Below are 24,510 nucleotides of genomic sequence, written 5' to 3'. Positions count from 1 at the left end.
TCAATAATAATTTTCTCATCTTCATGATTTTTTCCCTGCATGATAAAATCGATTTCTGAACTAATACTTCCCAAATTTGCTGTGATCTGGTACGAGTCGCTCCTGCCTATGGACGCCACACGTCATCTGTTGCCTTTCGGACGGTTACGTTCGTTTTACGGCGAGTTAAAGTAAGCTGATCAGGACTGACGTGCTCTTCCGTGTTCTGCAGCAGAAAGTGATGGATATGGGTGTCTACCATATCTGTATCAGCGACAACAATGAAAGCACTGGAACAGCAGCAACAAGACTTAGTGATAGTTTCTATGAGCGATTTGAGCAGAAATGCAATGAACCGAGTCTGGCAGAAAGCAAAACTCATAGTAGCCCAAACAGCCGATCAGAATAGAGAGGGGGCAAATCTACTTCAACATACTGGACAATATCAATGTTCATGTTCATGTTGTGCTGGGGACAATTAAAGGCCACTCTAAAATGTGCCGTTTTGTCACACAACACAATGCCACAGATGTCTCAAGTTTTGAGGGATCGTCCAATTGGCATGCTGAGTGCAGGAATGTCTAACAGAGCTGCTGCCAGAGAATTAAATGTTCATTTCTACCATAAGCCGCCTCCAACGTTTTTTTAGAGAATTTGGCAGTGCGTCCAACCAGCGTTACAACCACAGATCACGTGTATGGCGTCATGTGGGCTAGCGGTTTTCTGTGGTCAACGTTGTGAACAGAATGCCCTATGGTGGCGTGGGGTTATGGTATGGTTAAGCATAAGCTACGGACAATGAACACAATTACATTTTATCGAGGACAATTTGAATGCACAGAGATACCGTGACGAGATCCTAAGGCCTAATTGTCATGTCATTCATCCACCGCCGTCAACTCAATTCATTTGAAATGTTTCTAAAATCTCCTATGGGAAAAAGATTGGAACCATTTCCATGTTTGACTTGCTAGGTTTTATGGGTATTATGACATGTCCGCTGTGGGGCTCAATAGTCAGCCTCAGACCTCACCGCACATCACTGCCATCCAGGGACAGCTATTTAATTGTGGTCCTAGACCACTGTTATGAAGTATGTAGGAAAGTACTGTGAGGTTTTCAGTTCTCACACTAGTAAGGAACAGAAAAAGTATGTTACCTTTCCTTGGATGAGATTGGACTGCTTCTGTAGCCACCGGGTGGTAGTTACTGATTTAAATCTAACAGACAGACAGGCCTTTGAAGAGCGATCTGTGAGAACGGAATGATGCCAGCCCTATTTTTTTTATGAAATTGAGAGATAGCTATTTGTGGGCACAGGATAGGTGGTTTATGACTTATAATTGGGACGGGTCAGGTTTTTAAAAATCTTGTGCTCATCTTTTTCTCTGTTCTTGTTGTTTCCCCATGGAAGCTTAAATAATTCATCAGATTTCACTGCTGTTCAAAGAACCTACTCTTGTGTCTCTTCAAACACTTAATACTTTACAGGGTTTTTTCTGGATCTAAAGGGTTTAGGTAGTGGGCGTGGCAAGGGGAGTGGCAGCGGGTACGGTTGGCCAGTCGGCGCGGCTGCATTTACAACGAAATCTATACCGCTAAATGAATTGTTTGGACATTTTGAATTCTCCCTGACCAACAAGAAACCACTCACCCAGAGGCAGCGTTTCTGGTGGTCGAAGACTTTAACTCAGGAGAGCGACTAGGGGCGCAAAAACACTTTTGTTCTACCCACAGAAATGCATACAAGGCCCTTCCTCGTCCTCCCTTCGGCAAATCTGACCATGACTCAATTCTCCTGCTTCCTGTTTACTAACAGAAGCTCAAACAAGAAGTACCAGTGATGTGCTCAATACGGAAGTGGTCGGATGAAGCAGACAAGAGGCTACAAGACTGTTTTGCTAGTCATATCCCAGACTGGGATATGTTCCGGGATTCCTCCGATAGCATTGATGTGTTTACCACAACAGTCACAGGCTTCATCAAGAAGTGCAAAGATGATGTTGTCTCCACAGTGACTATAAGAACGTATCCAATCCAAAAACCGCGGATTACAAGCAAAATCCACGCAGGGCTAAAGGCTAGAGCTTCTGCTTACAAGGAACGGGACATAGACATGGACGCACGCATACAAGAAAGCCCACTACGACCTTCGACGAAACATCAAACATGCAAAAGGACAATATGGGAGGAAGTTGGAATCCTATTACATTGGTGCCGATGTTTATTGTATGTGGCAGGGGTTGCAGGCGATAATGGATTACAAAGGTAAACCCAGCCATGAATTGTCGAGCGATGCACAACCCCCAAACGCGTTAAATGCCTTTTATGGCCCAATTCGCATACCGCACCAACAGATCCTCAGGTGACGCAATCTTAAGTGCACTTCACACTGCCCTCTCCCGCCTGGACAAGAGGGGAAATAACTATGTGAGAATGCTGTTCATAGACTACAGCTCAGCATTCAACACCATAGTCCCTTCCAAGCTCATCACCAAGCTGGGGACCCTGGGACTGAACCCCTCCCTCTGCAACTGGATCCTGGACTTCCTGATGCGCCGGCCCCAGATGGTGAGGGTATGCAACAACACCTCTGCCACACTGACCCTTAATACGAGGGCCCCTCTGAGGTGTGTACTTAGTCCCCTCCTGTACTCCCTTTTCACCCACGACTGTGTGGCCATGCATGACTCCAACACCATCATCAAGTTTGCTGACGACACGAAGTTGGTAGGCATGATCACCGACATTGATGAGTCAAGTTTCTTAACTTCAAGTTCCTTGAAGTCCACATCACTAAGGACCTAACATGGTCCTCACACACCCGCACAGTTGTGAAGAGGGCATGGCATTGCCGCTTCCCCCTCAGCAGGCTGAAAAGATTTGGCATGGGCTCTCGGATCCTCAACAGGTTCTACAGCTGCACCATCAGCTGCACCAAAGCATCGGCTCTCAGACCAACAGGCTCAGAGACAGCTTCTACCCGCAAGCCATAACACTGCTAAATAGCGAGACTGCTAAATAGTAAATGAAGAGTACCCAAACTACCTGCACTGACTCTTGCACTGACCCTACACACACTCACTAGACTGTATTTACAAACCATATACATACGCACTCACACACACTACATGGACACTCCCACACAAAACCAACACACATTCACATGTATACTACATACACACACACAGACAAACACGCAGACCGCCACAACCCAAACACACATACATACACATTACACACACACTCACACTACATTGACACTCCCACACAAAACCAACACACATTCACATACTGTATACTACATATACACACACATACACAGACACACACGCAGACCGCCACAACCCAAACACACATACATACACATCACACACACACTTTTACACTCATCATTTGCTGCTGCTCTGTTCTTTATTTGACTTGTATTATTATCTATCCCGATGTTTAGTCACTTTACCCTGCCTTCTTGCACATACAGTGTCTCCCTCAAATACCTCGTACAGTGTTTTCTCAACTAAAAGTTTTGCGATTATGCTGCGGGACTTACCGAGGTCATTTATGGTTTAGTACTGTACCCTTCCTCACTGCTTCATTGCTCCAGACCAGCGCAAGCGGGAGTTAGAGCACTGATTATGCTTTTGGGTCCCAAGGCGCTAATGTGTCTCTAACTGACAATGAATGGGCAACATAAACCAAATAGAAACTGATAATTGTGCACGACTACAAAATTGAATTTCAATTATCTGAATGATGAGGATGAAGAGGGTGATTGAATTTAGAACAATAGTGTAAGAATTACTATTCCTCTGTCCTGCATGCGCACACCCTGAAAAATACACTTTTTTTTTTTCTACTCATCAGTAATACGTTCTAAAACTGTTGTTACACTAAGATTTTTTATTCTAAGAGAAACTAAAATGTTGAATTATATTCTGTGATATTCTTAAGATATATGTGTTGATAAGCAAGTGATGTCTGCTAAATAATCAAGTTGATGGCACAGTCATATAGCCCCGGTACCTACATAGAGCTGAGTGGATCACTCATTCATGGCTTTGGATCAAAATAAATAAGTACCAACATTCTTTCTGATAGTCTTTATTAAAGAAATGTTTTGGTTATCCTGACCTGGACACCATGTATTATAATAGCCCGTTATGGGCTATTAGCAGGACAATAGACTCTTGCCAACACCTCTCTGTATTTTGATACTTTGTGCAAGGCAATTGATCAGCATTGAAAACTTTGTGGGTGGGGCCTCCCGAGTGGTGCAGCGGTCTAACTGCATCGCAGTGCAAACTGCATTGCTACAGATGCTGGTTCGATACCCATGCTGGCCGCAACCGGGAGACCTATGAGGCGACGGTGGGCTTTTGGTTTCTCTCCCTCTAAAAACAGAAATAAATAATTCTAAACAACAAACTGGCTTTATTTACAAATTAGTATGGCCTTTAGGATATTTGAAAACAAAATCTTCAAAATATCGTTATTTGTTTAAACAAAGCGATTATTATTATTAATTCATTTAGAATTATACACTGCTCAAAAAAATAAAGGGAACACTTAAACAACACAATGTAACTCCAAGTCAATCAAACTTCTGTGAAATCAAACTGTCCACTTAGGACACTGATTGACAATAAATTTCACATGCTGTTGTGCAAATGGAATAGACAACAGGTGAAAAATTATTGGCAATTAGCAAGACACCCCCAATAAAGGAGTGGTTCTGCAGGTGGTGACCACAGACCACTTCTCAGTTCCTATGCTTCCTGGCTGATGTTTTGGTCACTTTTGAATGCTGGCGGTGCTTTCACTCTAGTGGTAGCATGAGACGGAGTCTACAACCCACGCAAGTGGATCAGGTAGTGCAGCTCATCCAGGATGGCACATCAATGCGAGCTGTGGCAAGAAGGTTTGCTGTGTCTGTCGGCGTAGTGTCCAGAGCATGGAGGCGCTACCAGGAGTAAGGCCAGTACATCAGGAGACGTGGAGGAGGCCGTAGGAGGGCAACAACCCAGATGCAGGAACACTACCTCCACCTTTGTGCAAGGAGGAGCACTGCCAGAGCCCTGCAAAATGAACTCCAGCAGGCCACAAATGTGCATGTGTCTACTCAAGCGGTCAGAAACAGACTCCATGAGGGTGGTATGAGGGCCCGACGTCCACAGGTGGGGGTTGTGTTTACAGCCCAACACCGTGCAGGACGTTTGGCTTTTGCCAGAGAACACCAAGATTGGCAAATTCGCCACTGGCGCCCTGTGCTCTTCACAGATGAAAGCAGGTTCACACTGAGCACATGTGAAAGACGTGACAGAGTCTGGAGGCGCCGTGGAGAACGTTCTGCTGCCTGCAACATCCTCCAGCATGACCGGTTTGGCGGTGGGTCAGTCATGGTGTGGGGTGGCATTTCTTTGGGGGGCCGCACAGCCCTCCATGTGCTCGCCAAAGGTAGACTGACTGCCATTAAGTACCGAGATGAGATCCTCAGACACCTTGTGAGACCATATGCTGGTGCGGTTGGCCCTGGGTTCCTCCTAATGCAAGACAATGCTAGACCTCATGTGGCTGGAGTGTGTCAGCAGTTCCTGCAAGAGGAAGGCATTGATGCTATGGACTGGCCCGCCCGTTCCCCAGACTTGAATCCAATTGAGCACATCTGGGACATCATGTCTCGCTCCATCCACCAACGCCACGTTGCACCACAGACTGTCCAGGAGTTGGCGGATGCTTTAGTCCAGGTCTGGGAGGAGACCCCTCAGGAGACCATCCGCCACCTCATCAGGAGCATGCCCAGGCATTGTAGGGAGGTCATACAGGTACGTGGAGGCCACACACACTACTGAGCCTCATTTTGACTTGTTTTAAGGACATTACATCAAAGTTGGATCAGCCTGTAGTGTGGTTTTCCACTTTAATTTTGAGTGTGACTCCAAATCCAGACCTCCATGGGTTGATAAATTTGATTTCCATTGATAATTGTGTGATTTTGTTGTCAGCACATTCAACTATGTAAAGAAAAAAGTATTTAATAAGAATATTTCATTCATTCGGATCTAGGATGTGTTATTTTAGTGTTCCCCTTATTTTTTTGTGAGCAGTCTATAAAAGCTTAATAGATATTCTCACTGATCCGAACGAAAAATGCCCCTTAGATATTCATTTAGAATCCTCCAACCCTCTAAATCGAATTATTGGCAGAGAGTCACATTATAGAATATATTTTTTCCCGATATACTGTATGCCTATCGTAGGCGACATGAGTCTCACTATTGTTGAGTAATATGCTGTTAAAAGTGGTGTAGGTCTTATTTATTTAAAAAGCATATTGAAGTTAGAAGCAATAGGATTTGAAGCAATAGCCTACCCGCTGTGGTCAACTATTTCAGCATCGTTTCGCACTGCTCTGAGACAAGCATGGGGACTGGTCTTGACAAATCAGAGATTTTTATTTTCACTGAATCTCCGTTTGGGTATTGGTTAGACTACAATTAGAGTGTGGAAATGTTATGCTCTTAGTACTGTAGCCTACTCCCGACCGTCACGTTATACAGCGCTATATTTTCCTAACGGAAACCCTGAAGGTTTAGTTTTTTCATTTTTCTTGGAATATTAATCAAATTAATTAAGCAACATTTCTTAAAACCAATCCCATATATCATGTTCTTACAAAAAAATATTTTAAATTCTCTAGTACTGCCAATATTGAAGGTTATCAAATGCTTCTCAAAGATGCCCTCTGGTGGTCAAACTAGCACTAACTAGCATTAATGGGAACAATGGCTGACAATTTACCCTTTCACACATACCATCACAAGGGTGTGATCGTTCTACAGTGGTCCCTGAAGCGTACGATCACACCCTTGTGATTAGAACGCTTATTTAGAATGGCAAGTTTCGATTGACGCAACAGTCAGCATTTGAGCTGGCCACACTTTTTTCAGAAACTATTTACACAAACACAGTCCTTACAAAGTTATGTCCAGAATGTGAGCAGTTTATTTTTGGATGCAATGTTCAGATATTCACAGATGTATCTACAGCATAACACAATCATCTAAACCGGAAAAATGTAGGCTACATTTGTCCTAGCGCCGAGGAAAGATTGACGCAAAACAAGCGGTCATATTTTCTAACTCTCGGCTGACAATTTACAATATTAATTAGCTAATAGCAATTACTATTTATAATGAATCACATCACGGGTGAGCTCACCATTGATCAAAATAATTAATTAAAGTAAAACACTTTCTAGAAATCGAAAGTAATCCGATGATTAGTTTCAGCGTGCAGCCAGGTTTTTTTCCTCACAGAAACCAAAGATAATAAGAGAAGACAAGATGAGTTTGGTCTGTTTATAGTATGCATGTTGAAGGGGTGTGTAATCTACCATCATTCACATCCCACCATCCACTTCCTGAAGTTCTCAAAAAACGAGTGAACCCTTACTCACCTCATTTTGTTATAGTATTTTTGGTCCGACAGACGATTACGTGAAACCCAGAATGCAGGCTCCACACATAGCTGGAATTAGCTTAGCTCATCATAATCAGTACAACCTTCAAAAACGTATTTTACACACATACTATGTGCCCATTACAATCTATGCAAGAATCGGAATGCATGATTTATCACCGGTACTTGAAAAACATGTGAATAAAACAGTAAATATATCATTAATTACCAAACAAAACATTTTCTAATAGTGATTTATTGATACAAATGGTGTGTGCAGGCAGTCAATCACGTAACTTCTCACTCCCACTCTGAGCCATTCAGTATTGTTGTTTATGTATGTAGCTAGTGAGCTAAGCTGTAGCATTAACAATGTCTTTCAAAAGGAGACAACTCACAAATGCGGAAATTCTGAAGATTTAAAAAAAAATCTGACAATGAGTCTGAAAGTCAGGAATCAGATTCTGACAGTGAGGAGCTGCCCCCCAGCCATTGAGAACCCTGAATCTGAGGACCCGTTGTCCACTGACAAAGTCCCAGTTCCCTTTGAAGATGGAGGCAGACCGACAATGGATGAAGTACAGGAGTTCTGTGGTAGCTGGAAGGCTGCCAGCCATTTCACCCCTCCTGGCCCTGCTGTTTGCTTTGATGAGTCCCCTTCTGGAGGGCAACACCCCTTGCCATTTCCATCTGAGGCAGAGTGCTTCAAGTTGTTTCTGACAGAGGAGCTGGTGGGAGACATAGCAGAAACCAATCACTATGCCTTGGAGCTACAGGAGTGGGGGGTCAATCACAATTAGTGAAATGTATACCTTCCTGGTGAATGTCCTTCTCATGGGGATAGTAAAGAAGAACTCCCTAAGAGAATACTGGAGCACAGATCCTATGTTCGCAACTCCCTTCTTTGTCACCCTCTTTTCCCAAGACTGCTTCCTAGCTCTGCTGCGATTACTGCATTTCATCAACAATGCTACTGCCATCCTAAATGACCCGTTATACAAAATAAGAAATGTCAACAGCTGGCAGTAAAGTGGCATGACAAACGAGACATCCATGTCCTCTCCACTGTCCATACAGGAACCATGTCGGCCACAGGGAAAGTGGACCACCTGATGGGGGAGAGAAAAATCAAACCAGACTGCATGCTTGACTATAACCTAAAAATGGGGGCAGCGGATAAGGCGGACATGATCAACAGCTTTGTGGAATGCACTCAGAAAACGACCAAGTACCATTTTTCCAAGGTTGCTTCAAAATACAACAAGCCAACACTTCTCTGACACAATTATCATTGTTTTAAAGAGCTAATATAAGAATGTAACTAGCTACATAAGCACGATTGAATATAACACCATAAAGGTTATGACATGAGTAACGCTACCTCGCGTGTCCACGGTTATAAGGAATTATACACAAATATTTTATGCTCCATACACACAGTGAGTTACAGTAGAAACGGTATAACACGACATACATAAACTATTATAACGTAATAAGGTACTTACTTTGCTAGAAACGCAGTCTGGATTTGAACCTGCCTTAGACAGCTGCGCTACTTGAGTCAAAAGTTTCAAAATATAACACATGCTAATACTCCTGACGTAATTAGCATTGTTTTCCAGAGCTAATAGAAGAATGTAGCTAGCTACCTAAGCATTGAGTATAACAACATAAAGTTTATGAAATGAGTAACGTTACCTCGCTTGTCCGCGATTATAAGGAATATACACAAAAATATTATGCTACAGTAGAAACGACATAACACGACATGCAGAAACTATTATAACGTAATAAGGCACTTACTTTGATAGAAACGCCCACATATGACTGCGATGCAGGCAACAGCTGGAAAATGTGAACACGTGCAGCACGGGAGATGAGCAAATGTCTGCAGAATTGAACTGCACAAACAATTGGGAAGTGTTTGGGGAATTTTGTCCCGGTCAGAAATGTCAAAAAAATTAATTGGTCCGCAAAAGTAAAAATGACTACTTTTATGTGAATGAATGAGGCACCTCAATTCAAACTGTTCTTAGAAAATAAAAAACTTGTTAGAAAATAATTTGAAATTGACAAATTGAAAACAGCCTATAAATAAAAACAGGCTGCGTGCCTTGGTTTGAGGGCAGCGTGGATTAAATGTACAGTTGCGTAACAATCAGTTCTTGCAGTGCTTGCTGTGAGATGTTACCCTACTCTTCCACCAAGGCACCCGCAAGTTCCCGGACATTTCTGGGGAGAATGGCTCTAGCCCTCACCTTCCGATCCAACAGGTCCCAGACATGCTCAATGGGATTGAGATGCGGGCTCTTCACTGGCCATGGCAGAACACTGACATTCCTGTCTTGCAGGAAATCACGCACCGTACGAGCAGTACGGGTGGTGGCATTGTCATGCTAGAGGGTCATGTCAGGATGAGCCTGCAGGAAGGGTACCACATGAGGTCCCTGTAACGCACAGCATTGAGATTGCCTGCAATGACGACAAGCTCAGTCCGATGATGCTGTGACACACCGCCCCAGACCATGACGGACCCTCCACCTACAAATCGATCCCGCTCCAGAGTACAGGCCTCGGTGTAACGCTCATTCCTTCAACGATAAACACGAATCTAACCATCACCCCTGGTGAGTCAAAACCGCGACTTATCAGTGGAGAGCACTTTTTTGCCAGTCCTGTCTGGTCCAGCAACGGTGGGTTTGTGCCCATAGGCGACGTTGTTGCCGGTAATGTCTGCTGAGGACCTGCCTTACAACAGGCCTACAAGCCCTCAGTCCAGCCTCTCTCAGCCTATTGTGGACAGTCTGAGCACTGATGGAGGCATTGTGCGTTCCTCGTGTAACTCGGGCAGTTGTTGTTGCCATCCTGTACCTGTCCCACAGGTGTGATGTTCGGATGTACCGATCCTGTGCAGGTGTTGTTACACGTGGTCTGCCACCGCGAGGACGATCAGCTGTCCGTCCTGTCTCCCTGTAGCGCTGTCTTAGGCTCTCACAGTACGGACATTGCCATTTCTTGCCCTGGCCACAACTGCAGTCCTCATACCTTTTTGCAGCATGCCGCAGGGACGTTCACACAGATGAGCAGGGACCCTGGGCATCTCTCTTTTGGTGTTTTTCAGAGTCAGTAGAAAGCCCTCTTTAGTGTCTTAAGTTTTCATAACTGTGACCTTAATTGCCTACCGTCTGTAAGCTGTTAGTGTGTTAACGACCGTTCCACAGGTGCATGTTCATGAATTGTTTATGGTTCATTGAACAAGCATGGGAAACAGTGTTTAAACCCTTTACAATGAAGATCTGTGAAGTTATTTGGATATTTGCAAATTATCTTTGCAAGACAGGGTCCTGAAAAAGGGACGTTTCTTTTTTTGCTGAGTTTATATCTTTATTTCCCAAACACAATTCAACACAATCACTTTTTTGTCTTTTAACACAGGCTTAACACCTTTGTGCTTTTTTAAACACTTTTAACATAGGACAGGCCCTATTGTTACCTCATTTCTCAGCGATAAGGCATTGCGTTATGCCTGGGAAGAAAACACTTCAATTTGCTCAACTTTCCACTGGCTCAACCATTGGCTCAGCTTACCCCATGGCCATTGGCTCAAACATTTTGACTATATTAGGCCACACAGCTACAGGGATGCTCTTTCATGCTAGGTACAGGACCTCATATTGAAGCTTATAGAGACACCAACAGATGCATAGAACAATCATAAAAGTGTCTACTTTGGTTTAGATACAAGCATCATGAAACCTCTAACACAATACATTCATTTGACTTGGTGAAAATCCGTTTTTTGGACCTAACTTGCTTACCACTATTTCCATGTCATTTCTTTCTTCACAGACCATGTTAAATGATGAGCTCTTCCTAAATATTTGGTCAAATTATTAATTTTGTGTATGGTTTCCTAGAAACAAGTGTGGCTCAACTTACCTCTTTAGCTTAATTTATACCACTCTCCCCTAATATTGGTCAAATTAATGAATTTTCAAATAAGTTCAATACATTTTAGAATATTGTTGTATTCCGTTTTAATGTCTGGATTCTGTGACTCCGTATGTGTTTTCCACAACGCAGATTCTATTGGGCCCTACTGTCCTAAAAACTCCTTTAATTCCTTTCTCATCTCTCTCACTCAGTAGCATTATCAACCACACAGCGCCACTATGTGTGTCTCTCCCCTCTATCATAGACAGTTCCAATCATGCATCGAAATACTTGTCAAATCGGACAAACACACCAAATGTATTTTTTTGTGCGCTAAGCCAGCCCCAGGCTCTATTGTAGTCACATTTGAGTAATGAGTACTAGTGTGTTTAAGCTGTGGAGTGATTATGTGTGTTTGTGTGGGTATCTGTCCCTGTGGTGCACCGCTACTGAGAGCTGAGTGGATTGGATTTGGGGGCTGTGGGAGTGTATGGTCAAGGTCAGGGTGTGGAGTAAGGGTCAGAAGACTATCGGGGGGGGCAGTCAAGCTCAGATCAGTCCCTGAAGCTGACACTGACCCACCCTCTATCCATACACCCCTCCTCCTGTAGGGTGGAAGCACCCAGCCTCATGTACAAAAGGTTACCAAAGGTTGAACTAACATAAGTCAACTAACATAAGTGAGGGCAGGGACATTTCCCACTTTACAGTCAACTCTGATAACTGATAAATGCAATGGCTTGGGACAGTTGTGACAGTTGTGACTAAACCGGAACGTGCAGTTAGTTATCAGAGGCAATGAAAAATGATGTCATTGAATTGGGACGAGGAGCCATATTGCACTTTTTGAACAGTTTATCTAAAGTGCACTTATCAGGAGTCGACTGTAGTGCAAGATGACACAATTGAATTTTCCATTTAGAATTTGTGAGTTAATTTTCAGTTAACGTTCTTGAATTTGTTGGCCATCAGACGTATAAACAAATTGTGTGACTCCATTCTTGCTTATAAGACGCGTATAAGATAAACTCAGGCTATGCCGTGCACACAGCATAAAGAGAGCCAGCCAAGGTCGCCATTGATAACTATGGCCCGCGGTAGTCGACTGAAAATGGAAGGGTGTGACATATGTCTGGTCTAATTAGCTTTGTTTGCGCCCCACTAAGTCCCCTGCCGTTGCGATGCTAAGAGCCTGCTCTCTGAACTCTCCCTGCAGTAAAAGCAGCAAAGCTGCAGATTAGTGCCGAGCCTGTCTAGCCGTGGAGAGTTGAGCTTTTTACTCTCCGCCTGATGGATTTGTGTGACCGGTCACTTTAGCGTCCTGCTGCACTATGTCACCGAAGCTAACATGCGTTCTACAGTATTACTATTATTGTATTAGTCTTGTTTCTTCAGGTGCATGTCTTATTAAGAAAGTTACAGTGTATGACTGGCAAGCAAAGCCAGGATAGCGGTTTAGCTGTCGCGTTCGATAGGCGCCACAGGTCACAGAGTGAGTAATCAAATGTGGTTTGTCATGTGCTCTTTGGAGACCCATCAATCTTGGTTGTTGTGTCTTTGTTTGTTTAGCCTATCTCTCTCTCTCTCTTACTGACTAATATCCGCCTATGGTACCTTTAGCACGCTGTTCGATAATCTCAACGTGAGTGTGAGTAATCGATGTGTTGTATCACGTGCTTTGGAGGCACAGCAATCTCAGTTGTTGTGTCTGTGGTTTGTTAAGTCTCGCTCGCAGTCTCTTATTGGTTAGTATACTGTTCTAGACGCCCCTGTTATGTCTGTTGTGTCTGCTCTGCGTGGCTGTTTGACCCTGACAAAAGTTCTCGTCTGCTGTTTTTTGCTGTTTTGTCTGCAGGTTGAGTGTGGCGTTGTGAGTGACAGGATGACCAGTCTCTGAGGAAAAAGGAGCAGACTGAGGAAAAAGGAGACAGAGGAGTGAGTGTTCACCGTGGGAGAGCTCTTCATCACTCTACCCCCCCTCTCCCCCCCCTGACAGCTGCACCAATGTTCTCTCCCGACCAGGAAAACATCTCCACCACCCCAGCCTCCACCAAAGTGCCAGTCAAATACGGAGAGCTCATTGTTCTGGGGTAAGAGGGGGTTTAATTGCATTTTGTTGCTTATGTACAGTACATAGGCCAGGGTTATCCCAATCTGATATTAGTGAGGGCGTGGGCGGGCAAGAGCAAGTGTTGGTTCAGGAATGTATTTATTATTTTAAATAGGGTGGGGGTTGAGATGAGGAGGGGGATTATTTAAGATACTCTTTGAAGAGGTAGGATTTCAGGTGCTTTCGGAAGATGTGCAGGGACTCTGCTGTCCTATATTCAGGGGGAAGCTGGTTCCACCATTGGGGTGCCAGGACAGAATAGAGCTTGGACCTGGCCAAGAGACCAAAGGTGGCAGAACAGAGTGCTCGGTTTGGGTGTAGAGTATGAGCATAGCCTGAAGGTAATGACGGGGCAGTTCCTCTTGCTGCTCCGATGGCAAGTACCATGGTCTTGTATCGCAAGCACAGTGAAGTACTAATACCTAGAAATCTATGCAAAACAATACGCACATTCCAAAAGTAAAAAATAAAGAAATATCAGAATGTCAGAGTCCAGAATAAAAATATATCAGTGGAGGCTGGTGGGAGGAGCTATAGGAGGACGGGCTCATTGTAATGGCTTTAATGGAACGGAGTCAAACATGGTTTCCATATGTGTGATGTGTTTGATTCCATTCCAGCCATTACAATGAGCCCGTCCTCGAGAGAGGCTTGTAATTTTCATCATAGGTACACTTCAACTATGACAGACAAAATGAGAAGAAAATAAATCCAGAAAATGACATTGTAGGATTTTTTATGAATTTATTTGCAAATTATGGTGGAAAATAAGTATTTGGTCACCTACAAACAAGCAAGATTTCTGGCTCTCACAGACCTGTAACTTCTTCTTTAAGAGGCTCCTCTGTCCTCCACTCGTTACCTGTATTAATGGCACCTGTTTGAACTTGTTATCAGTATAAAAGACACCTGTCCACAACCTCAAACAGTCACACTCCAAACTCCACTATGGCCAAGACCAAAGAGCTGTCAAAGGACACCAGAAACAAAATTGTAGACCTGCACCAGGCTGGGAAGACTGATTCTGCAATAGGTAAGCAGCTTGGTTTGAAGAAATCAACTGTGGGAGCAATTATTAGGAAATGGAAGACATACAAGACCACTGATAATCTCCCTCGATCTGGGGCTCCACGCAAGATCTCACCCCGTGGGTGTGGTCAAAATGATCACAAGAACGGTGAGCAAAAATCCCAGAACCACACGGAGGTACCTAGTGAATGACCTGCAGAGAGCTGGGACCAAAGTAACAAGCCTACCATCAGTAACACACTACGCCGCCAGGGACTCAAATCCTGCAGTGCCAGACGTGTCCCCCTGCTTAAGCCAGTACATGCCCAGGCCTGTTTGAAGTTTGCTAGAGAGCATTTGGATGATCCAGAAGAAGATTGGGAGAATGTCGTATGGTCAGATGAAACCAAAATATAACTTTTTGGTAAAAACTCAACTCGTCGTGTTTGGAGGACAAAGAATGCTGAGTTGCATCCAAAGAACACCATACCTACTGTGAAGCATGCTGGTGGAAACATCATGCTTTGGGTCTGTTTTTCTGCAAAGGGACCAGGACGACTGATCCGTGTAAAGGACAGAATGAATGGGGCCATGTATCGTGAGATATTGAGTGAAAACCTCCTTCCATCAGCAAGGGCATTGAAGATGAAACGTGGCTGGGTCTTTCAGCATGACAATGATCCCAAACACACCGCCCGGGCAACGAAGGAGTGGCTTCGTAAGAAGCATTTCAAGGTCCTGGAGTGGCCTAGCCAGTCTCCAGATCTCAACCCCATAGAAAATCTTCAGAGGGAGTTGAAAGTCCGTTTTGCCCAGCAACAGCCCCAAAACATCACTGCTCTAGAGGAGATCTGCATGGAGGAATGGGCCAAAATACTAGAAACAGTGTGTGAAAACCTTGTGAAGACTTACAGAAAACGTTTGACCTCTGTCATTGCCAACAAAGGGTATATAACAAAGTATTGAGATAAACTTTTGTTATTGACCAAATACTTATTTTCCACCATAATTTGCAAATAAATAAATTAAAAATCCTACAATGTGATTTTCTGGATTTCTTTTCTCATTTTGTCTGTCATAGTTGAAGTGTACCTATGATTAAAATTACAGGCCTCTCTCATCTTTTTAAGTGGGAGAACTTGCACAATTGGTGGCTGACTAAATACCTTTTTGCCCCACTGTATATATATATATATATATATATATATATATATATATATATATATATATATTTATACACAGTACATTCGGAAAGTATACAGACCCCTTCCCTTTTTCCACATTTTGTTACGTTACAGCCTTATTCTAAAATAGATTCGATTTTTTTAAACATTTCTCATCAATCGACACACATAAATACCTTATTTACATAAGTATTCAGACCCTTTGCTATTAGAGCTCAGGTGCATCCTGTTTCCATTGATCATCCTTGAAATGTTTTTACAACTTGATTGGAGGCCACCTGTAGTAAATTCAGTTGATTGGACATGATTCGGAAAGGATGTCTACATAAGGTCCCACAGTTGACAGTGCATGTCAGAGCAAAAACCAAGCCAAGAGGTCGAAGGAATTGTCTTTAGAGGTCCGAGACAGAAAATGTTTGCAGCATTGACGGTACCCAAGACGGTACCCTTCTCTCAACCACCTTCATGAGGAATACTTTTCCAACAGCCTTGAAGGAGTTCCCACATATGTGACTTGTTTCAGGAAACTTGGTGTTTCAGGAAACTATGCGTATGTCACATGTCACGACTTCACAGGAGATTTGAACGTTTATTTATATTTTTAATCAAAATGCATTTTTTGGCAGAAATGCCTTCTGGAACATTTTAACTTTCATGTGCCTTAATAACTAAATTGAATGCCATCTCTAAAAAAAGTTGTTACATTACGAGCCTAGTTGGTTTAGCCACAGAAAAAGTCAAGAACCTTGCCACTAGCCATGATTGGCTGAGATAATGAATGGGCTGTACATGCAAAGAGATGAGTTTCGGATTAGTCTGCCGTGTAGAATCTTCTGTCTATAAAATGAGCTGCTCGTTACGTGTAGATAATCCTTCTACTGCAGTTTTTTTTCAAAAGATATAACAATAGCCCTGGAGAACTGCAAATGTGTTGCTAATGCTCTCAATAACATTGCTGCCTTGAATTTATCAGGCGCTATCGACAAAGGTCAGTGGGAAAAAGTTGATGGACTACTTTCAGGAGGACGATAGTACCATGATGACTCTCTGACTCTGAAAATGAATCAGACGTTGAGGATATCCCTGATTTAGGTAGAAACATTTTCATTGACGTAGACATTGTAGAGTCTTCTGATGACAGTGATGGGGGAAGAAACGTCGATCAACATTGTTGTTGTCACGGAAGAAGTTGACCAAGTTTTGAAATCAGTGGAATGTCTGGTGGAAGCAGAGTATGATAAGGAGATGACTATAATTCTGTCGTTTGATTGAAAATGCAGAGGGAGTCGAAAAGGGAACACAGGTGGCTGTTGAATAAAACACCTGCCTCCGGATGACATCTTCAAACTAAGGGAAACCATGGCATCCGTGACAGAGAGGGAGAAAGATTTGATGATTCTTATGGCATTGCACACGGTCAGTGTGAACCAGAGTGACTTGACACAACGGGCCAAGCAAGCTGTACAAACAAAACGGAAACGACACAGGACGTCTTATTTAATGAAAGGGGTTGCAGTCTGGCGTGAAGTGTTCATCCATGTATACAGGTAAGAGTCCAGATACAGTTTCAGATATTATACATTTCTAATTTAGTCAGAAAGTTGTTTTCATTGCAATTCAAAGCTTACTGTTAGCTAGTGTATTATCTGTGTAGTAATATTATCTCAGAAAGCCATTTGCATGGCTAGTTATAGCCTAATGTTAGCCAGCTAACATTGAACCTATTTGGTTTACTTGTGCTAGCTATGATAATCGGTTTGTATTGCTAGTATGGTTCATTGTTTAGCTAGCTACCGTTACATGTCTAAACAAAAGACCCCAAGTTAAAATGTACTGTTAGCTAGCTAGCTGACGGTAGCTGGCTGGCTCGCTATCTAACATTACGTGTATGATCTGTGTAAGTAATATTATCTCAGCAAGCCATTTGCATTGCTAGTTATAGTCTAATGTTAGCTAGCTAACATTGAACCTATTTGGTTACCTTTAGTTAGCTATGACAAACGGTTTGTATTGCTAGTATTCTATGGATTGGGATTATGGTTAATTGTTTAGCTAGCTACCTACATGTCTAAACAAAAGTATCCACTTCGCCAGATGATTATATGACCCATCAAGTTAGCCGTAATCACCATCAGACACACCTGGCTATCTACTGTATAACAATGCTAATATATTTGTGTCTGGAATTTGTCTTTCCGCATCAGTAGAACACGTCTTACTCTCCTCCACCAGTCATACAAGGAGAATGCCTCCCATCAAAAATAGATCTGTCCCAAGCAAGAACAGGTTTCACCTTGAAGCATGAGGACTTGCATCGAGATGTGAACTTCATCAACAACTACGCAGAGGACAATGCAATAGCATTACCAGGACTCCACCCAGTACACAAATACTTTGGTGGAAAGTTGCCGACATCTCAAGACCAGAGTGAACACTTTGTCTGAGATTGCTGGTGTTGTGAAGGACAGTGCTCTGACAGTGGTCAACATCCCACAGCTGGTTGGACTGGAGGATGGTACGGTGCTGGTGGAAAGCTATGGCTGGCAACAACACCTGGCTCTGTACTTCAGGCCGCTGCCACAGATCAAGCAGTACCAGCACTTCAGGTGAATATCATTTTCATTGCATTGTATGACGTTATTCTTCTTATCTAAACTTGGGAGGTGAATTGATGTTATGCAAGGTTGTAATGTCTTCTCAATGTTTTTTGTTATTTCCTGTTTTACATCTTCGATGCTCTGGAGCCTGATGTTGTTGTGGCCAAGGAGCGTTCGGACTCAGTCGGGACCAGGTTTCAGCTGCTGCACAACGCTGACATCCTTCCTCCCATAGATGGTCGGCTTGTACAAGCACCACCTAGACTGGACACAGCTAGACAAACTCATCTTTTTGAGAAGATCAGGGAGTTTTGTGACTAAGAGACTATGTACATCACATGCCCTGCACTAAAGGCAAGGGCAGGACATCAACGGGATCTCCGAATATAGATTCCTTTGTTCATTCGTGGTTCGGACGGACCAGTTCATAACTGGGAGAGAGTTCCCAGTCATCAGCACTATCTGCAGTGCCTCCATAGACATTCACATCACTTCCTAATACATACGCCATATGTTGCTGCTACTATTTATTTTTGTATCCTGCTGCTCAGCCACTTTACCCCTCACTGTATGCATATAACTACCCCATCTATCACCAGTATCACTGATATTGTTATTAATATTTTTATTGTACATACTGTATCTTATTTTGTTCTTTCTCTACTGGCATTGACACTTGTTATTTTTTCTTTATATTGACACTCTCTATTTTTGATATTGCTACTATGCAAGTAACCATTTCACTGTGCTGTTTACACCTTCTGTAGAGACCCATCCACTTAGCAAGATGTGGCTGGTGGTTATAGCATTTGTTTCACATGACCCATCAATTTAGACAAGTGTGTCTGGGTAAGCGTCAACTAATATTTATAAAATATTTTTATCTGGACACGTTCTGTTTGCCTGGAATACTACTTCTACCACTTTTAGTCTTAATCTTTATCACACTACATGACCTTTAGCACATGACCTCACATGTGAATCCTTAAAGAGATGGGTGGGGCTAAGGCTAAAGAGGGTGTGAACAATGCTGAATGGGTGTAGACAAAATAGTTCTCCAGTAGGTGAACCAAAAAATTCTAGGGCCATTTTCTCAAAAAGTGGAGTTACAAGTTTATCCATTTTCAAAGCATCATTATTTTCCCATTGTTCCTCAAATGCAGTGTATGATATACCATTTTGTAGGTCTGAGTCTCTACTTTTATCAAATGCAAAAACACAATTTGCTACAGAAGATAGAATCACATGCTGAGCACATGTTGGCTGCTTTTCTATCACTCTGCGGTTCAACTCATCCCAAACCAACTCAATTGGTTTGAGGTCGGGTGATTGTAGACGCCAGGTCATCTGATGCAACACTCCATCACTCTCATTGGTCAAATAGCCCTTACACAGCCTCGAGGTGTGTTTTGGGTCATTGTTCTGTTTAAGAACAAATGATAGTTGAACTATGCGCAAACCAGATGGGATGGCGTATCACTGCAGAATGCCGTGGTAGCCATGCTGGTTAAGCGTGCCTTGAGTTCTAAATAAATCACAGACAATGTCACCAGCAAAGCACCCCACACCATCACTCCTCCATGCTTCATGGTGGGAACCACACATGCAGAGATCATCCGTTCACCTACTCTGCGTCTCACAAAGACACAATGGTTGGAACCAAAAATCTCAAATTTGGACTTATCAGACCAAAGAACAGATTTCCACCGGTCTAATGTCCATTGCTCGTGTTTCTTTGGCGCAAGCAAGTCTCTTCTTATTATTGGTGTTCTTTGGTAGCAATTTCTTTGCAGCAATTCGACCATGAAGGCCTGATTCACGCAGTCTCCTCTGAACAGTTGATGTTGAGACGTGTCTGTTACTTGAACTCTGCAAAGCATTTATTTGGGCTGCAATCTGGGGTTCAGTTGACTCTAATGAACTTATCCTCTGCAGCAGAGCTAACTCTGGGTCTCCCTTTCCTGTGGCGGTCTTCATGAGAGCCAGTTTCATCATTGATGGTTTTTGCGAATGCACTTGAAGAAACTTTCAGATTTCTTTTTCATGTCTTAAAGTAATGATGGACTGTCATTTCTCTTTGCTTATTTGAGCTGTTCTTGCCATAATATGGACTTGGTATTTTACCAAATAGGTATATCTTCTGTATAATACCCATACCGTGTCACAGCACAACTGATTGGCTCAAACTCATTAATAAGAAAGAAAGAAATTCCACAACTGAACTTTTAACAAGGCACACCTGTTAATTGAAATGCAGTCCAGGTGATTACCTCATGAAGCTGGTTGAGAGAATGCCAAGAGTGTGCAAAGTTGTCATCAAGGCAAAGGGTGACTACTTTGAAGAATCACAAATATAAAATATATTTTGATTTGTTTAACACTTTTAGCTACCACATGATTCCATATGTGTTATTTCATAGTTTTGATGTTTTCACTATTATTCTACAATGTAGAAATTTGAAGAAAACCCTTGAATGAGTAGGTGTGTCCAAACTTTTGACTGGTACTTTATATATTTATTTATTCTTTATATATATAGGCAGCAGGTACTCTTCCTGGGGTCCACACACAGAACACGAAACATTACATGATACACAATATGAATAGACAGGAACAGCTCAAGGACAGAACTACATATGTTTAAAACATCACACAGTCTACATTTCAATACATTCACACAAAATATCTAGGTCAAAAAGGGGAGAGGCATTGCCTTTTCTGTTTTGTTAAAGCAGGTTTTCAGTTCATTTGAGTAATCTGATATGGAAGGGAGTTCCATGCAATCATGGCTCTATAAAATACTGTAATTTTTCTTGTATTTGTTCTGGATTTGGGGACTGTGAAAAAGAACCTGGTAACATGTCTGGTGGGGTAAGTGTGTGTCAGAGCTGTGTGTAAGTTGACTATGCAAACCATTTGGGATTTTCTTATGAAAAGAAGAAGTGATGCAGTCGGTCTCTCCTCTACTTTTAGCTAAGAGAAACTGGCATGCATAGTACATTACATTTACATTTAAGTCATTTAGCAGACGCTCTTATCCAGAGCGACTTACAAATTGGTGCATTCACCTTATGACCTCCAGTGGAACAGTAGTGCATCTAAATCTTTCAGGGGAGGGGGTGAGAGGGATTACTTTATCCTATCCTAGGTATTCCTTAAAGAGGTGGGGTTTCAGGTGTCTCCGGAAGGTGGTGATTGACTCCGCTGTCCTGGCGTCGTGAGGGAGTTTGTTCCACCATTGGGGGGCCAGAGCAGCGAACAGTTTTGACTGGGCTGAGCGGGAACTGTACTTCCTCAGTGGTAGGGAGGCGAGCAGGCCAGAGGTGGATGAACGCAGTGCCCTTGTTTGGGTGTAGGGCCTGATCAGAGCCTGGAGGTACTGAGGTGCCGTTCCCTCACAGCCCGTAGGGCAAGCACCATGGTCTTGTAGCGGATGCGAGCTTCAACTGGAAGCCAGTGGAGGGAGCGGAGGAGCGGGGTGACGCGGAGAGAACTTGGGAAGGTTGAACACCAGACGGGCTGCGGCGTTCTGGATGAGTTGTAGGGGTTTAATGGCACAGGCAGGGAGCCCAGCCAACAGCGAGTTGCAGTAATCCAGACGGGAGATGACAAGTGCCTGGATTAGGACCTGCGCCGCTTCCTGTGTGAGGCAGGGTCGTACTCTGCGGATGTTGTAGAGCATGAACCTACAGGAACGGGCCACCGCCTTGATGTTAGTTGAGAACGACAGGGTGTTGTCCAGGATCACGCCAAGGTTCTTAGCGCTCTGGGAGGAGGACACAATGGAGTTGTCAACCGTGATGGCGAGATCATGGAACGGGCAGTCCTTCCCGGGAGGAAGAGCAGCTCCGTCTTGCCGAGGTTCAGCTTGAGGTGGTGATCCGTCATCCACACGGATATGTCTGCCAGACATGCAGAGATGCGATTCGCCACCTGGTCATCAGAAGGGGGAAAGGAGAAGATTAATTGTGTGTCGTCTGCATAGCAATGATAGGAGAGACCATGTGAGGTTATGACAGAGCCAAGTGACTTGGTGTATAGCGAGAATAGGAGAGGGCCTAGAACAGAGCCCTGGGGGACACCAGTGGTGAGAGCACGTGGTGTGGAGACGGATTCTCGCCACGCCACCTGGTAGGAGCGACCTGTCAGGTAGGACGCAATCCAATCGTGGGCCGCGCCGGAGATGGGTGGAGAGGGTGGAGAGGAGGATCTGATGGTTCACAGTATCGAAGGCAGCCGATAGGTCTAGAAGGATGAGAGCAGAGGAGAGAGAGTTAGCTTTAGCAGTGCGGAGCGCCTCCGTGATACAGAGAAGAGCAGTCTCAGTTGAATGACTAGTCTTGAAACCTGACTGATTTGGATCAAGAAGGTCATTCTGAGAGAGATAGCGGGAGAGCTGGCCAAGGACGGCACGTTCAAGAGTTTTGGAGAGAAAAGAAAGAAGGGATACTGGTCTGTAGTTGTTGACATCGGAGGGATCGAGTGTAGGTTTTTTCAGAAGGGGTGCAACTCTCGCTCTCTTGAAGACGGAAGGGACGTAGCCAGCGGTCAGGGATGAGTTGATGAGCGAGGTGAGGTAAGGGAGGAGGTCTCCGGAAATGGTCTGGAGAAGAGAGGAGGGGATAGGGTCAAGCGGGCAGGTTGTAGGGCGGCCGGCCGTCACAAGACGCGAGATTTCATCTGAGAGAGAGGGGAGAAAGAGGTCAGAGCACAGGGTAGGGCAGTGTGAGCAGAACCAGCGGTGTCGTTTGACTTAGCAAACGAGGATCGGATGTCGTCGACCTTCTTTTCAAAATGGTTGACGAAGTCATCTGCAGAGAGGGAGGAGGGGGGGGGGGAGGAGGATTCAGGAGGGAGGAGAAGGTTGCAAAGAGCTTCCTAGGGTTAGAGGCAGATGCTTGGAATTTAGAGTGGTAGAAAGTGGCTTTAGCAGCAGAGAGAGAAGAGGAAAATGTAGAGAGGAGGGAGTGAAAGGATGTCAGGTCCGCAGGAGGCGAAGTTTTCCTCCATTTCCGCTCGGCTGCCCGGAGCCCTGTTCTGTGAGCTCGCAATGAGTCGTCGAGCCACGGAGCGGGAGGGAGGACCGAGCCGGCCTGGAGGATAGGGGACATAGAGAGTCAAAGGATGCAGAAAGGGAGGAGAGGAGGGTTGAGGAGGCAGAATCAGGAGATAGGTTGAGAAGGTTTGAGCAGAGGGAAGAGATGATAGGATGGAAGAGGAGAGAGTAGCGGGGGAGAGAGAGCGAAGGTTGGGACGGCGCGATACCATCCGAGTAGGGGCAGTGTGGGAAGTGTTGGATGAGAGCGAGAGGGAAAAGGATACAAGGTAGTGGTCGGAGACTTGGAGGGAGTTGCAACGAGGTTAGTGGAAGAACAGCATCTAGTAAAGATGAGGTCGAGCGTATTTCCTGCCTTGTGAGTAGGGGGAAGGTGAGAGGGTGAGGTCAAAAGAGGAGAGGAGGAAAGAAGGAGGCAGAGAGGAATGAGTCAAAGGTAGGCGTGGGGAGGTTAAAGTCGCCCAGAACTGTGAGAGGTGAGCCGTCCTCAGGAAAGGAGCTTATCAAGGCATCAAGCTCATTGATGAACTCTCCGAGGGAACCTGGAGGGCGATAAATGATAAGGATGTTAAGCTTTGAAAGGGCTGGTAACTGTGACAGCATGGAATTCAAAGGAGGCGATAGACAGATGGGTAAGGGAGAAAGAGAGAATGACCACTTGGGAGAGATGAGGATCCCGGTGCCACCACCCCGCTGACCAGAAGCTCTCGGGTGTGCGAGAACACGTGGGCAGACGAAGAGAGAGCAGTAGGAGTAGCAGTGTTGTCTGTGGTGATCCATGTTTCCGTCAGTGCCAAGAAGTCGAGGGACTGGAGGGAGACATAGGCGGAGATGAACTCTGCCTTGTTGGCCGCAGATCGGCAGTTCCAGAGGCTACCGGAGACCTGGAACTCCACGTGGGTCGTGCGCGCTGGGACCACCAGATTAGGTGGCGCGGCCACGCGGTGTGGAGCGTTTGTATGGTCTGTGCAGAGAGGAGAGAACAGGGATAGACAGACACATAGTTGACAGGCTACACAAGAGGCTACGCTAATGCAAAGGAGATTGGAATGACAAGTGGACTACACGTCACGAGTGTTCAGAGAGTTAAGCTTACGTAGCAAGAATCTTATTGACTAAAATGATTAAAATGATACAGTACTGCTGAAGTAGGCTAGCTGGCAGAGGCTGCGTTGTTGACTAAGT

At 44.2% G+C, this 24,510-nt stretch overlaps 1 protein-coding gene across 1 annotated transcript in view; it reads left to right on the top strand.

Moving 5' to 3' along the window:
• Window positions 1-24,510, top strand: part of LOC115103898 (E3 ubiquitin-protein ligase pellino homolog 1-like) — a 53,835-nt gene that overhangs the window by 14,676 nt on the left and 14,649 nt on the right. The window contains exon 2 of the mRNA XM_029624936.2: window positions 13,226-13,460. Within this exon, the coding sequence (XP_029480796.1) occupies window positions 13,375-13,460 (86 nt within the window). The 5' untranslated portion in view covers window positions 13,226-13,374. The remainder of the gene's footprint in view (window positions 1-13,225; window positions 13,461-24,510) is intronic.

The sequence above is a fragment of the Oncorhynchus nerka genome, linkage group LG21 (assembly GCF_034236695.1).
Source record: "Oncorhynchus nerka isolate Pitt River linkage group LG21, Oner_Uvic_2.0, whole genome shotgun sequence".
In the NCBI taxonomy this organism is placed as follows: domain Eukaryota; kingdom Metazoa; phylum Chordata; class Actinopteri; order Salmoniformes; family Salmonidae; genus Oncorhynchus; species Oncorhynchus nerka.
This window is presented reverse-complemented; position numbering and strand designations above follow the sequence as displayed.